Source organism: Castor canadensis, chromosome 2, assembly GCF_047511655.1.
Source record: "Castor canadensis chromosome 2, mCasCan1.hap1v2, whole genome shotgun sequence".
NCBI lineage: Eukaryota > Metazoa > Chordata > Mammalia > Rodentia > Castoridae > Castor > Castor canadensis.
Genome location: NC_133387.1, coordinates 17,523,569 through 17,540,749, shown reverse-complemented (window position 1 = coordinate 17,540,749; position 17,181 = coordinate 17,523,569). Strand labels below are relative to the sequence as shown.

General features: G+C 39.1%; 1 protein-coding gene across 8 annotated transcripts in view; it reads right to left on the bottom strand.

The window, feature by feature from the left end:
* Dgki (diacylglycerol kinase iota) overlaps positions 1–17,181 on the bottom strand; it is a 444,865-nt gene that overhangs the window by 253,439 nt on the left and 174,245 nt on the right. For all 8 annotated transcript variants that reach the window (XM_074062275.1, XM_074062281.1, XM_074062290.1 and 5 more), the window contains one exon: positions 8,297–8,362. In XM_074062275.1, coding sequence (XP_073918376.1) covers positions 8,297–8,362 — 66 coding nt within the window. The remainder of the gene's footprint in view (positions 1–8,296; positions 8,363–17,181) is intronic.

Sequence of the window (17,181 nt, the reverse complement as noted above, 5' to 3'; positions counted from 1 at the left end):
AGTATTACATTTTTGTTTTTAAATTATTATCAGTTTAAGTGCCACCTTAAAGACTAAAGGCAGCAAAAGGCACAGGTGGTACACTCCAGCACATCCCCATTTAATTTGCCAGTTGAGATGCTACAAGACCAGAAAGACACTGAACGATGCTGCACTATCACATACTGAACCAGTGCACTCTGGCTGCCATTGCTGTGACAAATTTGGGATCTTGTGACTTTGAGTATGTGACATGTGGCCACTGATTAAGCAAATGAATTCTTTTCCACCCTTTTCTGAAAGGAGAATAAAAAAAATACTGCATTCACTTGCAGAGTTAACAATATACTTTCATAGGCTTGCTACAATGCTTGTAACTCTTCTGAATGTTACTCAAATGTAACACAAAAGGACCCAACAATGCAAACGTTCTGCACCTCATTTGGTCCACCATATCAGTGACCTCATCCTACAGTGAATGAGCAAGCAATGGTAGGAACACTGAACGTCTTGGCAAGACAAAAAGTGGGCAGATAAACCCTATGAACAATCATCGGTTCCCAATGTTAGTAAAGCTTCTGCAGTTCACTGGTTCAAGGTATGCTAGAAAATGCTTCCCAATCTAAAGAAAACTTATTGCATTTCACAATTCTACCACTAATAATAAAACATACTTTGTAGGCATCTTTGGGTTCTAGAGGCAGCATATTCCACACTTAGGAATACTGTTTTAATCCAGTTAATGGATGACGTTAAACACTGCCATCTTGAAGTGAGACCCAGATCAGGAAAGAGCTTTGCAGCAGCCCTCTCTGTAATGAAAGTAGCCCTGCTCCATGCTCTTCAAGGGACAGGGGAGGAGAAAAGATTCCTGTGGTTTTTATGATAAGCATTATAGGAAAGTCATAATATAGACTCCAGGATTCTAAAACAGGCTTGTGCTATTTGCAGGAACCAATAGTATACCTTTCAATAATATCTTATGTGGGATTATCTCGCCATGACTCACCATGCATCATGAGCTGCGTTCTGTCAGATCACCAAGTCATAGACTGGGTGGGCCCAGCCTCAATCCATTGTCCCATTAAGTGGGACCACCTGGGGGGTGGCATAAGCAGGACTAGGCACGCACATATAGGTAGCTCAGAGCCTCCATGTCATCCACTATTATAGTACCAGGTCTCTCACTCAACTCACACCTAAATATGGGAGACTCTAGTTGCCATGTGGAAGAGGCAGAAAAAGCTGAGACTGGGTCATGAATGGGTCAACTCATCATATAAGTATAAACCAAAAGTGAACTCTTACTAAACTGAGGCCTACTCAGGAGTAACCCAGAAAGGCATAGTGAGAAAAAAATCCTCCCCACAGGCATAACTCCAGGTGGAACAACTGGTCATCCACTTCGAGTGAAAAGATAGGTGGCCTGATGTAAGAACACATAATGACTTATAACCAGTGGTGAATGGTATGGCTAGTTGGTCAGGAGCCTAGAAGGAGATAGGAGGTCTAGAAAAGAGACATGTGAATAAAAACACATGAGAATTAAGTACAAAGAGTGAAGATTATTGCCTCACATGTTAATGTCTACCAGAGAGTTCTAATCTTGTAAGAACTAAAAACTTAGATATAACTTGGATACAACACTTTTGTAAGCTATTCCACTGAAGGCACAGAACACTCATGGTGGCAGTGTGGGATTCTATGTTTGGGCCCACCAACACTCACCAAAATTGAGCTAGCTACTGAATGTCTAACCCGTCAATAAAAGATATCAAAGCTGAGCACCCAATACGGCACCATCTCAAAGGAAACAACCAATTGATAATAATAAATGGACAAGCGCAACAGCCCAAACCATGGGATCATATTGCTCAAGGATAAGGGTTCTGGTCTTTCTGCTAGGTAGGTTACCTAGACTAGAAGTGCTAGTTAAGAGCAAGGTGAATCCACAATGGCGTTTCCAACACCAGAGTATGACTAGTAGATATAAAAATGGAATGCTGTTTTACCACATTGCATTTTAAAAAACTAGTTGAAACTGATAAATAATTAAATCTTATTTTACCTGTATTCTAGGCCTTTCCCAAAGTAATTGAAGAGCCTTTTCTAACCAGCATGTGCTAACCAACTTGGATGTATATTTTCACTTGTTTAATTGGCTGCGAATGTGTTTCTAGACTAGTTGTCCCCCACAGAAAGTGAAAGCTTCATTTATTCATCAGAAGAACCTTGCCTTTTGCTTTATGGCTAACTACTCAGCATGCATTTCTCTGCCTGGATAATAAAACCGAATACTGCCTTTGTCATTGTAGTAGTGGATTTTAAACACATATAAGCAAGCTTTTTCTTTAACAAGAGGGAATTTATGTCAGTTGTTTTCCCTACTTGAAATTATATTTCACTGCACTGTTTTTTGTTTGTTTGGTTGGGTTTTTTTGTTGTTGTTGTTTTGGTTTTTGTTTGATTTTGCAATACCAGGGATTAAACTCAGGGTCGCATTTGACAGGCAAGCATTCTTCCACTGAATTACATCCCTAGCTTATATTGTTTGCAATAATTTTTTTTTAAAAAGGAGATTTTCTTATATTAACATCTCAAGTGACTGTATGACACACCTGTGCACTACAGCAGAGTGAGAAATGTGCTTTTTCTAATAAAGTAATTCAAGGAAAGTGATCTGAAAAGGCACTGAGCACAGAGAACTATAAACATGCTCTCACACAAATGGGTTTTGGGTATATGGTGACTTGGAAGGTGCTTCCCTTCAACCTCTCCAAGTCTGGCAATTGGGGGAATCCAGAGTGCTCAGGAACGTGCACCACTCAGTGTGAAAACATCAGCTTTCACTGGATGCTCCTCTTACACTTCAGTTCCTTTCCCTCACACCCGTATCTTTTCCCTCTCTTCTCTCCTTTCCCTGATTTTACATTTATTTTCATGTTTCTTATTTCCTTCTTTAATTCTTCTTCTCTTGTGAAAACACTAAAATGTTATTTGTACATAGTCTGTAATTGATTTTTCTTTCATGTGCAAAAGGGAAAAAGATGCTTTTGTCAACTAGCATCTAAATATGGGCTGACATTTATCTTACACTGGACACTAACCCAGCTTTACATGGCAGGGGTTCTGACTAGAGGAAAACTATAAGTATTTCAAAAACTGTTGGATTAACTTTTTTTATTTTTGTTTATTTCTAAATAACTATATGTGTAGCATCATTTTACAAAAATGTTTTACTTGCTAATATTCATCTTATGCTTTGATAAAACTCAGAAAAATGAGTACCTACAAAATGTGTGCTGGGATCAGTCCCACATAAAGACTAGGAGTCAAAATCTCAGATCGTTGTGAAGCTTATGTGTAGGGCCAAATTCTGCAAAACAGGAGGGTGAGAATGTAGAAGCCAAATTAGTTTTACTAAGGAAGCAAAAAAGAAGGATGAGAGGCTGTTTGTCTCAAGACCATCTGACTCCTAGAAGCAGAAACACTGCAAGAAGGAGTGAAAGAGTCATTTGCTGGGACCTCTGAAACCTACGGGACATGACCACTGTGGTAGAATATGTCCTCACTTTGGCTCTGGCCTGGGGTTTGGACTTCTGATCTTCACATGGGTGACTTGGGCACACAAGTCCCAGAGGCCCCAGAAACAGAAACAAGAGATGGGGTAAGCATAGGAGCACTGCCAAAGAAAGAGCAAATGGCCCCAGGATAAGAGTGTCACATTAGCTATACCATGCTAAAGACCAGGAGGCAGTGACAACAGTGAAAAGACTCCACAAGTGAGAACTGAGGATTGTATCACCAGAGGACTGAAGCAAGGAGCCCTTTGTGGTCTTGTCTCCTTTCCTTTTTTTGAAAACTTTTTGGAGGAATAATTGATATCCAAAAAACTGGACATATTAGTGCATATAACTTGATGAGCATATACCTGTGAAGCCAGTCCAATAATCTACGCCAAAAACACATCATCACCTCCAAAAATTTTCCTTCCAAACACTCCCCTCCCATAAGAACATGTAACAACAAGGTCTACTCCCTTAGAAAATTTTTATGCACATGGAACACTATTGTGAACTATAGGGACTACGCTACACAGATCTCTCGGACTTTTTCATTTTGTATAACTGAAGCCATGTACCCTTTAGCTAACACCTCCTACTGCCCCATCTTCTCCCTGGATGAACTTACAGAATACTGCACTAATGAAATAAGTCAAACACAAAAGGAGACGACTACATTGATACTAATTCTGAGACACCCAAAATAACCAAAGAGTAAGATGGTGGCTTCCCTTGCCCTTTTTCTTTGTACTCAGCTAAGGACAGAAAGAAACCCAAGGCTTCCAGCAGTCCTGGTGGTAGGGGCTCCATGGAAGCCTTGGATTCCATGCCCTGTTTTATTACCCACTGTATACCTCCTACAAGACCCTCCTCAGGCTAACGCAGAAGATGCTTGTTATACCTAGACAAACTCACACAAAGGCAAACAACCAAAGCTACCAAACTAGTGCGTGGATCCTCACCCATGAACTGCCATTCCTTGCCTCTAACCCTGTAGGATCTCCTGAAAACTGATCTGCAGGGCAAGCGCATTTTCAGATGAGTAGAGAATGGTTCTTTAAGTTGATATGGACCATCCCCCCAAGCTGTAAGTCAGTATTTTCCATTATTTTAGGCACTATAATTCCTTTCACTGTCCCTGTAATAATTTAACTGCACCCAATGGTATGCTTTTAATCATTTCATCATTTTTGCATTATAAAACAGCTATGAGGTACACTTTGTTTATGTGTGCATATTTTACCTACTACACATTAAGTTCATTTTAAATTAGGCCATTACAATGAAAGAGTACATTTGATATTTGTCCATTATATATGCTGCATGTAGCTTTACTTAAATTTGAAAGTATATTTGATTAATGAAAAAACAATTCATAATGCTATCTCATGTTTAGCTAGGGAACTGGAAGGCATCAAAAATGCAGACCAAATTTTAACTATGTGTTATTGCATTAAAAATTGCTCTCAAGATTTGATGACTGACATTTTTTGAGTTGTGAGTTTCCAAAAGATATCTTAATTATTGTGTAATGTTTACATATAATTCTAAATGAATAAATAAAAGGTAAGTTTTCAAGTTGTGATTTACAAATATATTTCCACAATTACCCAACTGCTAGGTTTGGATACTTCATTCTCTGAAAGAATGAAGGATCAACTCAATTATAATCATTACTATATTCTTTATTTGCATATTGATTTTAAAGGACAATAGATAACTCAACATTGAGTAAATTTTGAGTGAACAAAATACAATGTGTAGAGTTGGTGAAGGTAAGTTATTGTCATGTTTTCAGAGGAAATATGCATTGATTTAAACATCAAATGAATACAGATGTGCATTAAACAATAGGTGCTGGATGGACCGCCTCTCCAGTCCATTCTACATCTTTCTCTAACTACATTCCATTATAAAAAGCTGGCTTTTATGTGCTGCCTCAACAGCGTCTCTTGAGCTCTGGTTCCTGTTGGGTTTGGCCACTACAGACCAAAGGGAAATTGGGACATTTCCTCACACAGCTGGCAGTGTATTTCAGGCTGACTGAGTCTTGTGATCCACACAGGGTTCCACCTCTTCGGGCTTGGCTTGTCCACAGCCCTGACATTACTAAACTCAGTGTTCCACTAGCCTGGTATTTCCCCTCACCCTGCTCACACATTTTAAATATTCTATTTATTTATTAAACTCTCATCAAATTACATAATTTGATTGTGAGTGCTTCATGTCTTTTCTGCCTCAACTCTGGCTCTTTCATAATGCATGACTGTGAAAAACAATATAAAATTACACAATAATCATAAACTTGGAAGCCCGAAGTGTTCAGCTAATGTTAAAGGAACTATGCAACTGAACCATGAGCTCTCTCATGTGACATTCACTAAATGCCACACACACTCAGCCAAACACTCAAGACTCAAGAGAACGTCACTCCAAATATTTACTTTATTGTTGAACTAAAAAATAGAAAACCACAAACACTCTAACTACAAACATGGCCTTAAAATCTCCAAAGTTTACAAACCAACAATAAACACACACACACACACACACACACACAAGTTTTACTAAGTGGTTATTTTTCTTATTCCATCTCAATGAGTAACTTATGAGAATGTGTGTGTGTGTGTGTGTGTGTGTGTGTGTGTGTGTGTGTGTGTATGCACGAGCCCATGCACACACATATATCAAAAGTTGGGTGTGAATTAGAAGCCTAGGAAAATGTAAAAATGTACAACTATAGTGATGGAAATTTCACAGAGTAACTGAAAATAATTTTCAGTTATTTAATCTTTCAATGGAAACAGAGCCATCAACACTCCTCTAGTCCAGGGTACAAGCTGGGATCCAAAGAAGAGCTATTTGTTATCTGGCAAGGAGACATGAGACACATCTCTAAGACCACTCATCCCATAATTGCTCATGTTTAAGGATTCATGAGCTGCTGGACTATAACATAAGTGATGAACATAATACTATATTATAGAAGCATTAGGTGCAAAGCTGAGAGATCCCCACTGATAACTGTAGTATTTGCAAGCTGTGAGTACTCCAAGATGGCCACCTGAGAGCAGTGGGCTGGAGAGGGGACTGAGCCACAGCACCGCAGAGTATAGGGAAATCCAAGGCTTCCCATCTAGTTTTTCCGTGCCTGCATATAATAAGGGAATGTAAAAGGGACAACAGTATGTCACTGGGGAATACTTGTTACAAAATATGTTTATTGATTTTCCTTTAATAAAATTCTTTCAACTTCATTACAGCTTGCATTGTTGAGTGACAGCTACTAGGCTCTCCAGTGAAGATATTTTTCCAAGGAAAAGAACCTATTCATCTAGCTCCTTCCTACAATCCACATCCCTGATTCCAAAATTGGTTGTGCCTGCCTATCTGCTCCCTCCTCTCCTCTCCTCTTCTTTTCCCCTCCCCTCCTCTCTTCCCTCCATCCTCCCTACCCCCATTTCTCTCATTATAGTGGTCTACAATTCATGAAGAGAAAATTTACAAGCCCTACCCAAGGCAACACCACAAAGGAAGAGCTAAAAATGGGCCCAATGGAGGACATTCATGGGAGAATATAAAACTGACCTCCTTCTTCTCCTGAGTCATGTAAAATAGCTAAAAAATTTTTCCTACTCCTTCCTGCCTTGTGTTCTTGTTACCTCAACCCCTTTTTAACTGATTCTATCTTCTTTAAGGGCTAAAAGAGAATCAACTGAGAGCCAACTGTCAAACTGGACAAAATAACAGGAGTCATAATGGAGAGCCACACCCTGGAGTTTCTGGAGGAGAACTTGGAAACCAATGGCTACGGCATGATATTATGAATTTTTCTTCTCAGGCACAGGGCACACAGCAAAACCAGTGAAATACTTTCCAAGTCTCCCTCATCCCCCACTGCCCCCCGCAGACTGCCAATATCTCTTTACATCACTCTATTGTCTGATGTGCTGGTCATTTAGCCCAATGTTTGATCCAAAGGAGTCACATGAATAAATAAACAAATTAATAATCAGTTGATGAAGAATATTTTCTCCCAAAGTATCTTGCTCTCTGTCAGATCTTTCCTTTTCTGGTGCCATCAGCTGACTACTGATGTCATGAAAAAGAATCTTTACAGTGTACACCACCAGATGCATCTTCTTAGAAGATCTTGGTATCTGTAAAGCAGATCTCTGTACATTGGAAAAAAGCCATCGCTGCAACTTGAGGGGCCTGTAACCTCTCACACTAAGAGAGGGAACAGACACACACTACCACCAATGTGACATCTCTTCCCAGAAGTCAGACAATGTCCTGTGGAGTAACACACTTCCAGATTCTGATCATATGTGTTCTAAACAGTTCATCATGCATCATGGTGCATATGTTCACAGTTGTACATCAGCAACAGTGTTACTCCAATTGATTTGCTGTTACTGATCAAATAAATAGGATGGGGCAGTAATCCTCATGAGGGAGTTTTAACAAAATAGGAAGATTTAGGTTTTCAAGAATCAATAATCAATGAAATTCATTGCAAAAATTCATCCATTTCTCTTAAAAAGTATAATTCTTTTTATAAAGACCATTGCTACTTGTGGTGAAGTCTAGAACAATTGAAACCCCTCTTAAGAAAAGGAGACCTGGGGAAATACACCATTTCAGGAAAGGATCAGTGCACTGAATGCTGGATGAGGGAATAGGACTGTCTACCTCAGGTGCTTGCAAAGGAACCTTCTATGGTGGCCATGCATGGCAGGTGGGGCCCTTACCTTACCACACTGCTTACACTTTCCCTCCTGCCGGCGCCTGTGCACCCAGTGATGACGTACAAAATTCTGTGGGGAAACAAGGTTAAATGAGTATGCTTTAACTTGAAAATGTCAGTAATCTTGTTTTTAATGTTTTGAACTATAGATTTATAGAAACCATAACCCAAGCCCACATAAGCATAAGAGCAAATGCATAGGTGTGATTGTTTTAACAAAAACATGAACATACTCAGAAAAATGCAGCTAATTCTCTATGCCCAGGGATCTTTCATTCTTGTACGTTCCAATTATTGTGTCCTCCTTTCCTGTCTCTCTCTTCCTAGTGGTAAATGACCATACCAGATTACTCTCACTCTATCATACTACTAAAACACTGTGGATTTGGGAATAGCTAAGGGACCATCAGCTGGGAGGTTACTGAAGCAGATAAAGAAACACCCAAAGATCTGGGCATTATGGCTCACACCTGTAATCCCAGCTACATGGGAGACAGAGGTAGGAAGACTGAGGTCTGAGGCCAGCCCCAGGCAAAAAAGCATGAGCTCCTATCTTAAAAATAACTAAAGCAAAAAGGCTAAGGGCTTGGTTCAGGTGGTAGAACACCTGTCTAGCAAGTGAGGTCCTGAATTCATACCTCAGTGCTGCCAAAAGTTAATACATAATAAACACTCAAAGAGAGGTGAAAAGCTGAAACAATAATATCCAATTCAATATAACAAGCATGTACAATGACATTTTATCTAGCAGGAAGGTACAGTTCTAAACATTCTAGTTGGAAGGAGCTTAAAGCATTCTCAGAGATAGAGCTCCTGATCTAGGACACCGATTTGACGAAGTGAATGAAGAGAAAAGCTAAAGAAAAGACACTTAAAACACAAGATACGTGGGCATATTGGTGATGATTTGGCACCAATATGCGTGTTTAAACGATCCTCAGGCATGCTGAGCTAGATTAGCTTTCAAGGTCTATTCTTGTCCCAGACTGTAGGAAACACAGCAAGTCTTCTCCTCCTACGTAGACGGTCACCCCTGGAGCACAGTGAAGCAGCCCCATCTCCTCCAACTCTTCAGACACATCACAAGAGAGGTCACTGTCTTCAGGACTAATGATGCGGGTAATCTTAATAAATTCATATAACCCGTTCCTCTTAGAACAATACACCAAAGCGCTCCCCATGGTTTTCTCTTGCCCTTTTCTGAGAAAACACATTACCTGCTACTAACATGCTCCTCGTAGGACCTAGCCATATTTTCCCTTTGAAAGGTCCTTTAATATATATTCAGTCAGAAAAATATTTATTAAATGCCTACTACATGGCAGACACTGTTCTAAGCACAGACAAAGAAAATATATCAGTGTTGAAAAAAGAAAAACATTATTATCAAGGCAGGCATGAAATCCATAGTGAGTGCATTAGAGCTGCTCTATTTCTCTGAATAATGTCAAATTAATTTAAAGTAAGACTAAACAAAGACCCCAGAGGGATAACGATTTTTCATGATAGTAAGACATAAGGAAACATAATGGTTCCAAAATTTGTCTAATTTTCATTTTGTGTTTCCCATTGCCACCTTTTAATAAAATAAAGGCAAAATTTTACATTGCTCTCAGAAAAATTAATAATAATATCTCTTAGTAAGTACTGTCTATGTCCCAGACACTTTTAAAAGTATTTTACAGGTAATAATTCTTTCCATCTTCATGAGGATTTTAGTGAGTAGAGATGCTACTCGGTAGGAATGTACCAGTGAAGTCCCAGGACTGGTTAAAATAATGAAATATTTCTGTTTTGGTTGGTAAATTGAAAATTAGTGCCCCTATCATCTTGCTTGCTCCTCCCCTGTTACCATAGCAACTGCTGCCACATTCCCTCAACACTGGAGGCCATGTCTGCCTCTTCATTATTAAGCAATCAGAATGTGAACTTCTGACTTATCTGGTCTCCAGGATCCTGCTCCAATGAGTCTCTTGCAAAAACAAATCATCTTGCCTGGGCAATGGCGTTAGTCCCACCTGGCCCTTGAGAACCTCAGAAGATTGGGCTGGGCCCAGACGACAGCAGTTTTTGTGTAAGCTTCATATCCACATGGACAATTCTGTGTCCCATGGTTGGCTGTGACTTCCAAGACAGTGGCAGTAATTGTAGGAATCTGCCACATCATCAATGTTCTTCCATTCAGTTGTATGCAAAAACTGAACTGATTGAGGATGGAGGTCCTACACCCTCCCCCTTCTCACTTTGCAGGCAAAGTTGCTAATGAGCCCTTCAGCCTCCTGCTGTAGTGGTAAGACAGGCCTGTTAGCCCCTTGACTACTTAAGAAAAGGAGGACTACGGTATGTCCTGACTCACACTGTTATAGGGCACCTCCTCAAAGGGTTTGACTTTAGCTAGTATTGCAATCCTTGCTCTACATATGAGAAAACTGAAGAAAGAGAAGTCACTTAAATGTACTGAGTCAAATCAAGGAATCAAACTGTGACAGGCTGGCAGCAGAGTCACTGCTCCTTCTGTTGTGTCTCTGCCTCTCTTCTGCTCTGAAAGATTACATTCAAGCCACTTCCACACAACACATCAATAAATGATTTCATGACAGCCAAGAGTAGACATATTGAATCTATTGAAATGTTAGACAGTAATTAAAAGGGATAGAAAATTTAATACAATTGCTGTTAGTTGAGCAAAAACTGAGGGAGAATGAGTAGTATCATTGATGTTAAGAGGAATTCTATACTTAATTGAGATTATAAATCACCTAGTGACTATAAACTTGAGAAGGGAAATGTTTGAAGAATTGAATGCAATTACTTATTAGAAATTATGGCTGACTTGTGGGATTATTTAGCTAGTGACAGGTCTATTCAAAAGATTAAATCACCCATTTGCACAAATCAACAATTATTTAGAAATTAGGTGACTGACTTAATGACCTGTACTGCAACACCATCTTTTGCCAAGCAGATTTATAATAATGATATTTAGTTTATTTAGGGAATAAAAGAAAACATTAATATACATGACTGTACCAGTCATTAGATAAGTTTAATAGGATCTTTACTTTAATATTATCCTTGCTAGAAAATAAGTAGAAAACTGAGGAAACTAAGGCATAGATAAAGTAATGTACTTGAAATCACTATTGTAGAAGAACCCTAGTAAAGATGTCCAGCATCCTTCTACTCAGAGTTCTCCTTAAGCCTAATATAAATTTATTCTACTGCTGCTTAAACATAGTTTGAACAAAGTAAATATCTAATAAATGCATGGCAAATTGAATGGAATTCTGAACCTTATTTCTTTGACAACTTAATCATGTGGTTACCACTTGGGAGAGGGAAGATCATCTATTGCCTTCATCAATAAGGAAAAGAAAAAAATCACCATAGAATCACTGCTATTTTCAAATCCTTATCTCCTAAGCACTTTACTTTTTCATTCCATTTTCTTTGACCATTCTTCATATCTCCTAAATTACTGGACTGAAATTAGATTCTTCACAATTTTTTCTTTTGATGATAATTCATATGTCCTAAATTGTTAGACTGAAATTATATTCTTTCATACTATGTTCTTTTGATGATTACTTGTATCTCGTAAATTGCTGAACTGATATTAGATTTGAGATTCTTATACTGAAAATGTGGGTGCTGATACACTATTGTTAAGATAGCAATGAGAGACTTATAACACCCTATCATCTTTTCATTGTTCATCAATAATTTCTGAATTATTCATACAGTACTTCAAGTACTGGGTAAGGAAAAAAAGGCTATTACTTGCTGGTGTTAAAATATCAGTGACACATTATTTCAGTAATGTTAACAGAAATACGTAACACAATTGCTCAGCTATTTTCAAACATCCAATTCAATTAGAAATATCATCCAGAGAATGCTTGAAAAGAACTTAGAAATCATAACCCAACATATGAGCTTATGACTAAGAAGACTGAGTTCCAGAACGAGTCAACTGAGAGAAGGAATCTGACAAATATTCATTAAAAACTGCCGTGTGTTAAGCACTATACAGTGGCAGGGCTCAGTGATCAATCCGTACTCTTAAGGGACCTGAACAGCTAATAGAAAAGAAGCAGAGGTGGAATTTAAATCCAGGTCAAACTAATTCTAAAGTGAGTGTTCCTTCATTCACATTGAGTAATCTACTTAAAGTCTCTTAATTAAGAAAATCAAATGAGTCATAGTCAGTCATGTTTCATCTTTAAAGTGTCCTCTTAGACCATGAGTTCTTATGCATTTTGGAAGAAATGGACCTGCTTATAAATGCATCCAGACAGCAGACATTCATTGATCGTATACTCTGTGTCCTGACACAGTTTGGAACAAATTCCATGAATAATCCCCCAAGGTTTACACTAACAGAGAAAAACACTGTCAGACAAGCAAACAACAATACCCATAAATATTGACTTACAAAGTGATCTGAAGAGACAGAACAAGGTGTTTTGACAAAGAACAATATGCTACTATTCACAGGAGGTCATTAAAGAAGAGCTCTATAACGGACTATTTTTTGTGAACACTCCCCTATCCCCAGCATTCATACGTTGAAACACTAACCCACTGTTAGGAGGGGAAGTTTGGGAGAGGTAACTAGATCAAGATGGTGGAGTCTTCATGAATGGGATTAGTGCCTTATAAAAGGAACCCCAGAGAAATCTCTTGCCCTCCTTCCTCCATGTGCAGATACAACAAGAAAGCAGCAACGTGGAAGGGAACCCTCACCAGAACCAAACCATGTTGCCACCCTGATCTTGGACTTCACAGGCTCCAGAACAGTGAAAAACAAATTGTGGTTATTTATAAGCCACCCCATCAGGGGTATTATGCTGAACTAAGACAACTTTTGAGAGGGTGATATTTTAGTTAAACCCTAACTATAAGAAGTAGCTGGTCATGCAAAGAGATCTTCAATGTGGCAATTCTGAATTTCCCAAAAGTGGGAAATACCTTGGGGTGTGTAGCAGGAACTGAAAGAATGACCCTGCAGCAGCTGGACAGGGCTGAGGTAGACAGGGCCAGACTACACAAGTCTTTCATGCCAAGACGAAGGGCTTGGTTTTGCTCTAAGTGCTATAGAAATCATGAAAAGTTTTAGGCTGGATAATGACATAATCTAATTTTCATTTCAAAAGATCACTCCCTTAAAACTTGGATAGATTGAAGGGAGAAAATGAAGAATCATGAAGAAGCTGTTACAATGATCAAAGGTGAAACCACAGTACTTTAGTCTAAATGGATGGATTTGAAATACATTTTATGAATAAAATTGACAGAACTGGCAAGAAACTGGAGGTGGAAAGTATATGAGGGAAGGAATCAGTATAACCGTCCTCCAGTTTGCTCAATTGATGAGCCAATTTTCTGAGGGACAAAAGAATTGAAAAACAACAGTTTTCATATAAGAAAATGGGAAAATGAGAGCTGTTGAAACTATTCTAAAAATAGGGGGGATAAAAGAGAATGATGGAAGAGGTAAAGTTAACTAAGATATATTTTAAGCATTTTTGTAAATGTCACAGTGTACCCGCAGTATAACAATAATATAAAACCAGGAGATGTCCTATCTAACAAGAGTAGGAAGAGATAAGAGAACATAGCACTAAGCCCAGGGGGAAATGTAGCAGTCGGGGGAGGGAGCAATGAAACAAAGTAGAAAGAGCTAGCCAATGAAGAGGAAAATTAGGAGAGAGTGATGCTAGAAAACAAGAGAGCACAGCGTGTAAAGAAGAATGAAATATGTAATATTATGACTATCTCTGACAGACTGAATAAGGAAAGAACTGTATCTACTAGGTTTGCTGGGAGGGAAGTCATTGGCAACACTGAAAAAGCAATTTCAGTAAACAGACAGAGGAGAAACCAGATCAGGTTAAGATGACTAGAAATGACATACTAAAAATAATTTATGTAGCTAACACTTTCTGGAAGCTTGGCAGCTTGGCAGTGAACACAAAACTGAAAATCAGGGTAATACTTAAGACTCGGTTGGTAGTTAAGAAATACTTTGTTTATGTTTTTTTAAGAAAATGCTCATGCTGATGGATTTAATATAGACATGGTGTTGGGGGGGGAGTACTGAAATGTAGGAAAAACAGAAGGATCAAGTCCTTGATAAGAAGACAAGGGAAAGTGTCCAAAACCTTCATGGTGGATCTAGTTTCAGAAAAGAAAAGCAATGTAGCTAAAGAAAACCAAAAAATAAATTAATAAAACCCTTGCATTAGAAAAACTGTACATACAACTAAAGCTAAAATTCTTGTTTGACTGTCTATCTATCTGTCTATTTATCTACCTAGAAAGGTGGGCAGGAGAGAAAGGGAGGGAGAGAGGGAAACAGAGAGAGAGAGAGAGAGAGACAGAGAGAGAGAGAGAGAGAGAGAGAGAGAGTGAAGAATAGGGAGCTGAAGGCAGACATATGCACCTCTTGATTGGAAATTCAGTAACTCCAGAACACAAAACTATACCTTCTATTTTCCTAAATAAAACATCTTGTCCATTTGTGTATCACTGAGTGATCTTCTGGTCAATGCTACAGTAGACTATGGATGGCACAGAGGGCCCCCACAATGCTACCATTTTTCCTCACACTTCTCTCACCTTTTTGTTGCCATACTGGACAAAAAATGGGAGAAGACAACTATTTTTCCTCTCTACACATTTCCACCTCCAACCTACTCTCTCTCCACGTTTTTGCTGAATCCTCTTATATTCATCAATAACAATGAGATTGCTCTTTTCCCAATCTTTTTTTTTTTTACCTTTTAGTTTGTTTGTTTGTTTGTTTGTTTGAGACAGAGCCTCACATATTGCTAGACTGGCCTCAAACTCCTGGACTCAAGGGATTATGCCTCAGCCTCCCAAGTACCTGGGACTACAGGTGTGCACCACCATGCCTGCCTGACCTGCACAGTCATTTTTCATATCTTTAAAGTATTTGTAGTTTGTGATCTTCTCTGTACTCAGACATTTTCTACTCCTTCCCATCCTATACATTCATCCTATTGTCATACCTTTAATTACTATCTATATGTTGGCCGCACACAAATTTACCTCCTTATAAGCATTCTTCCTTATAAGCTCCAAATCCATTTACCCACACAGCTTTCCACTGGGCATCTCCAATTAGGGGCCACAAGGACATCGCAAACCTGGTGCTTCTATAGCTAAACTCAGCACCTCCCAGCCCCACCCTAAAATCAATTCCTTTTCCTTTTTCAACACCTCACCAGTTTTCCAAAGCAAAAGCTTGGTTTATTCTGGAACAATCTCCCATCCTTCACATCTAAAATCTAATCAATTACTACATCCTAACAATTCTGTTTCCTTCAAACTCCTGTTTACCTCCCACATTACCCTTACTTCAGAGCACCATTATTTCTTCCCCAGATTACTAGCAGATTCCAGATTTTGTCTCCATGCCTCCAATAGCAGTGCTCTTGAACTACTTGGTATTCCCTCCCCACTGCAGTTAGCAAAATGTATTTAGTGCCCCCTTCCTAACTCTTCTTTTTTTTCTACTTAAGCACCGTTTTTTTTAAATTCACTTATTCATATGTGCATACATTGTTTGGGCCATTTCTCCCCCATGCCTCCTGCCCTCTTCCCCTCCCTGTCCCTTCTAGGCAGAACCTCACCCCTGTCCCTTCTAGGCAGAACCTGTTCTGCCCTCTTCTCCAATTTTGTTGAAGAGAAGACATAAGCGATAATAAGAAAGACATAGCATTTTTGCTAGTTTGAGATAAGGATAGCTATACAGAGAGATTCCTAGCATTGCTTCCATGCACATGTGTATTACAACCCGAACTGATTCATCTCTACCAGACCTCTTCACTACTTCCCAGTCACCTTCCCATAGTGACCTCTGTCATTTTACGATTACTATATTAGCTTCTCTACAGTGGGCACATCAAACACTTTCAAGTTTTGGGCTTCCTACCTTTCCCTATTCCTCATGTATGTATCCTTCCCTTAGCATGGGACCCACGTGCAATAATATTACTGCATTTGTTTTAGATCTAAAGAGTGCACTGAGGGAGAACATACGATTTTTGGCCTTCTGAGCCTAGCTAACTTTGCTTAAGATGACGTTCTCCAGTTCCATCCATTTACTTGTGAATGACAAGATTTTATTCTTCTTCGTGGCTGAGTAAAATTCCATTGTGTATAAAACCACATTTTCTTAATCCATTTGTCGGTAGTGGGGCATCTTAGCTGTTTCCATAATTTGGCTATTGTGAATAGCGCTGTAATAAACATGGGTGTGCAGGTGCCTCTGGAGTAACCTGTGTCGCATTCCTTTGGGTATATCCCTAGGAGTGGGATTGCTGGATCATATGGCAGATGTATGTTTAATTTCTTAAGGAGTCTCCATATTGTTTTCCAAAGTAGTTGTACTAGCTTTCATTCCTACCAGCAGTGTACAAGGGTTCCTTTTTCCCCCACATCCTCACCAACATTTGGTGGTGGTGGTGTTTTTGATGACAGCTATTTTAACAGTGGTGAGGTGGAATCTTAGTGTGGTTTTGATTTGCATTTCCTTTATGGCCAGAGAAGGTGAGCATTTTTTCATGTGTTTTTTGGCCACTTGGATTTAAAAGTGTAGCCCAGGCTAGCCTCGAACTCATGATCCTCCTGCCTCATCCTCTTTGCCTTGTTCATTACGGGCATGTGCCACGATGCCAGCCTAACTCTTCTGATGATAAACGCTCAATTTACAGCATGATGTCCAAGAACCTTCATGTCTAGCTCTTGCTTATCTCCTAGGTCACATGTCCTACTAGGCTCTCTCACATGTGTTCGTATGCTGTACGCTTTCTGTCTAGATGGCTCTCACTCACCTCATGCCCATCACCTTCAATCTCTTAA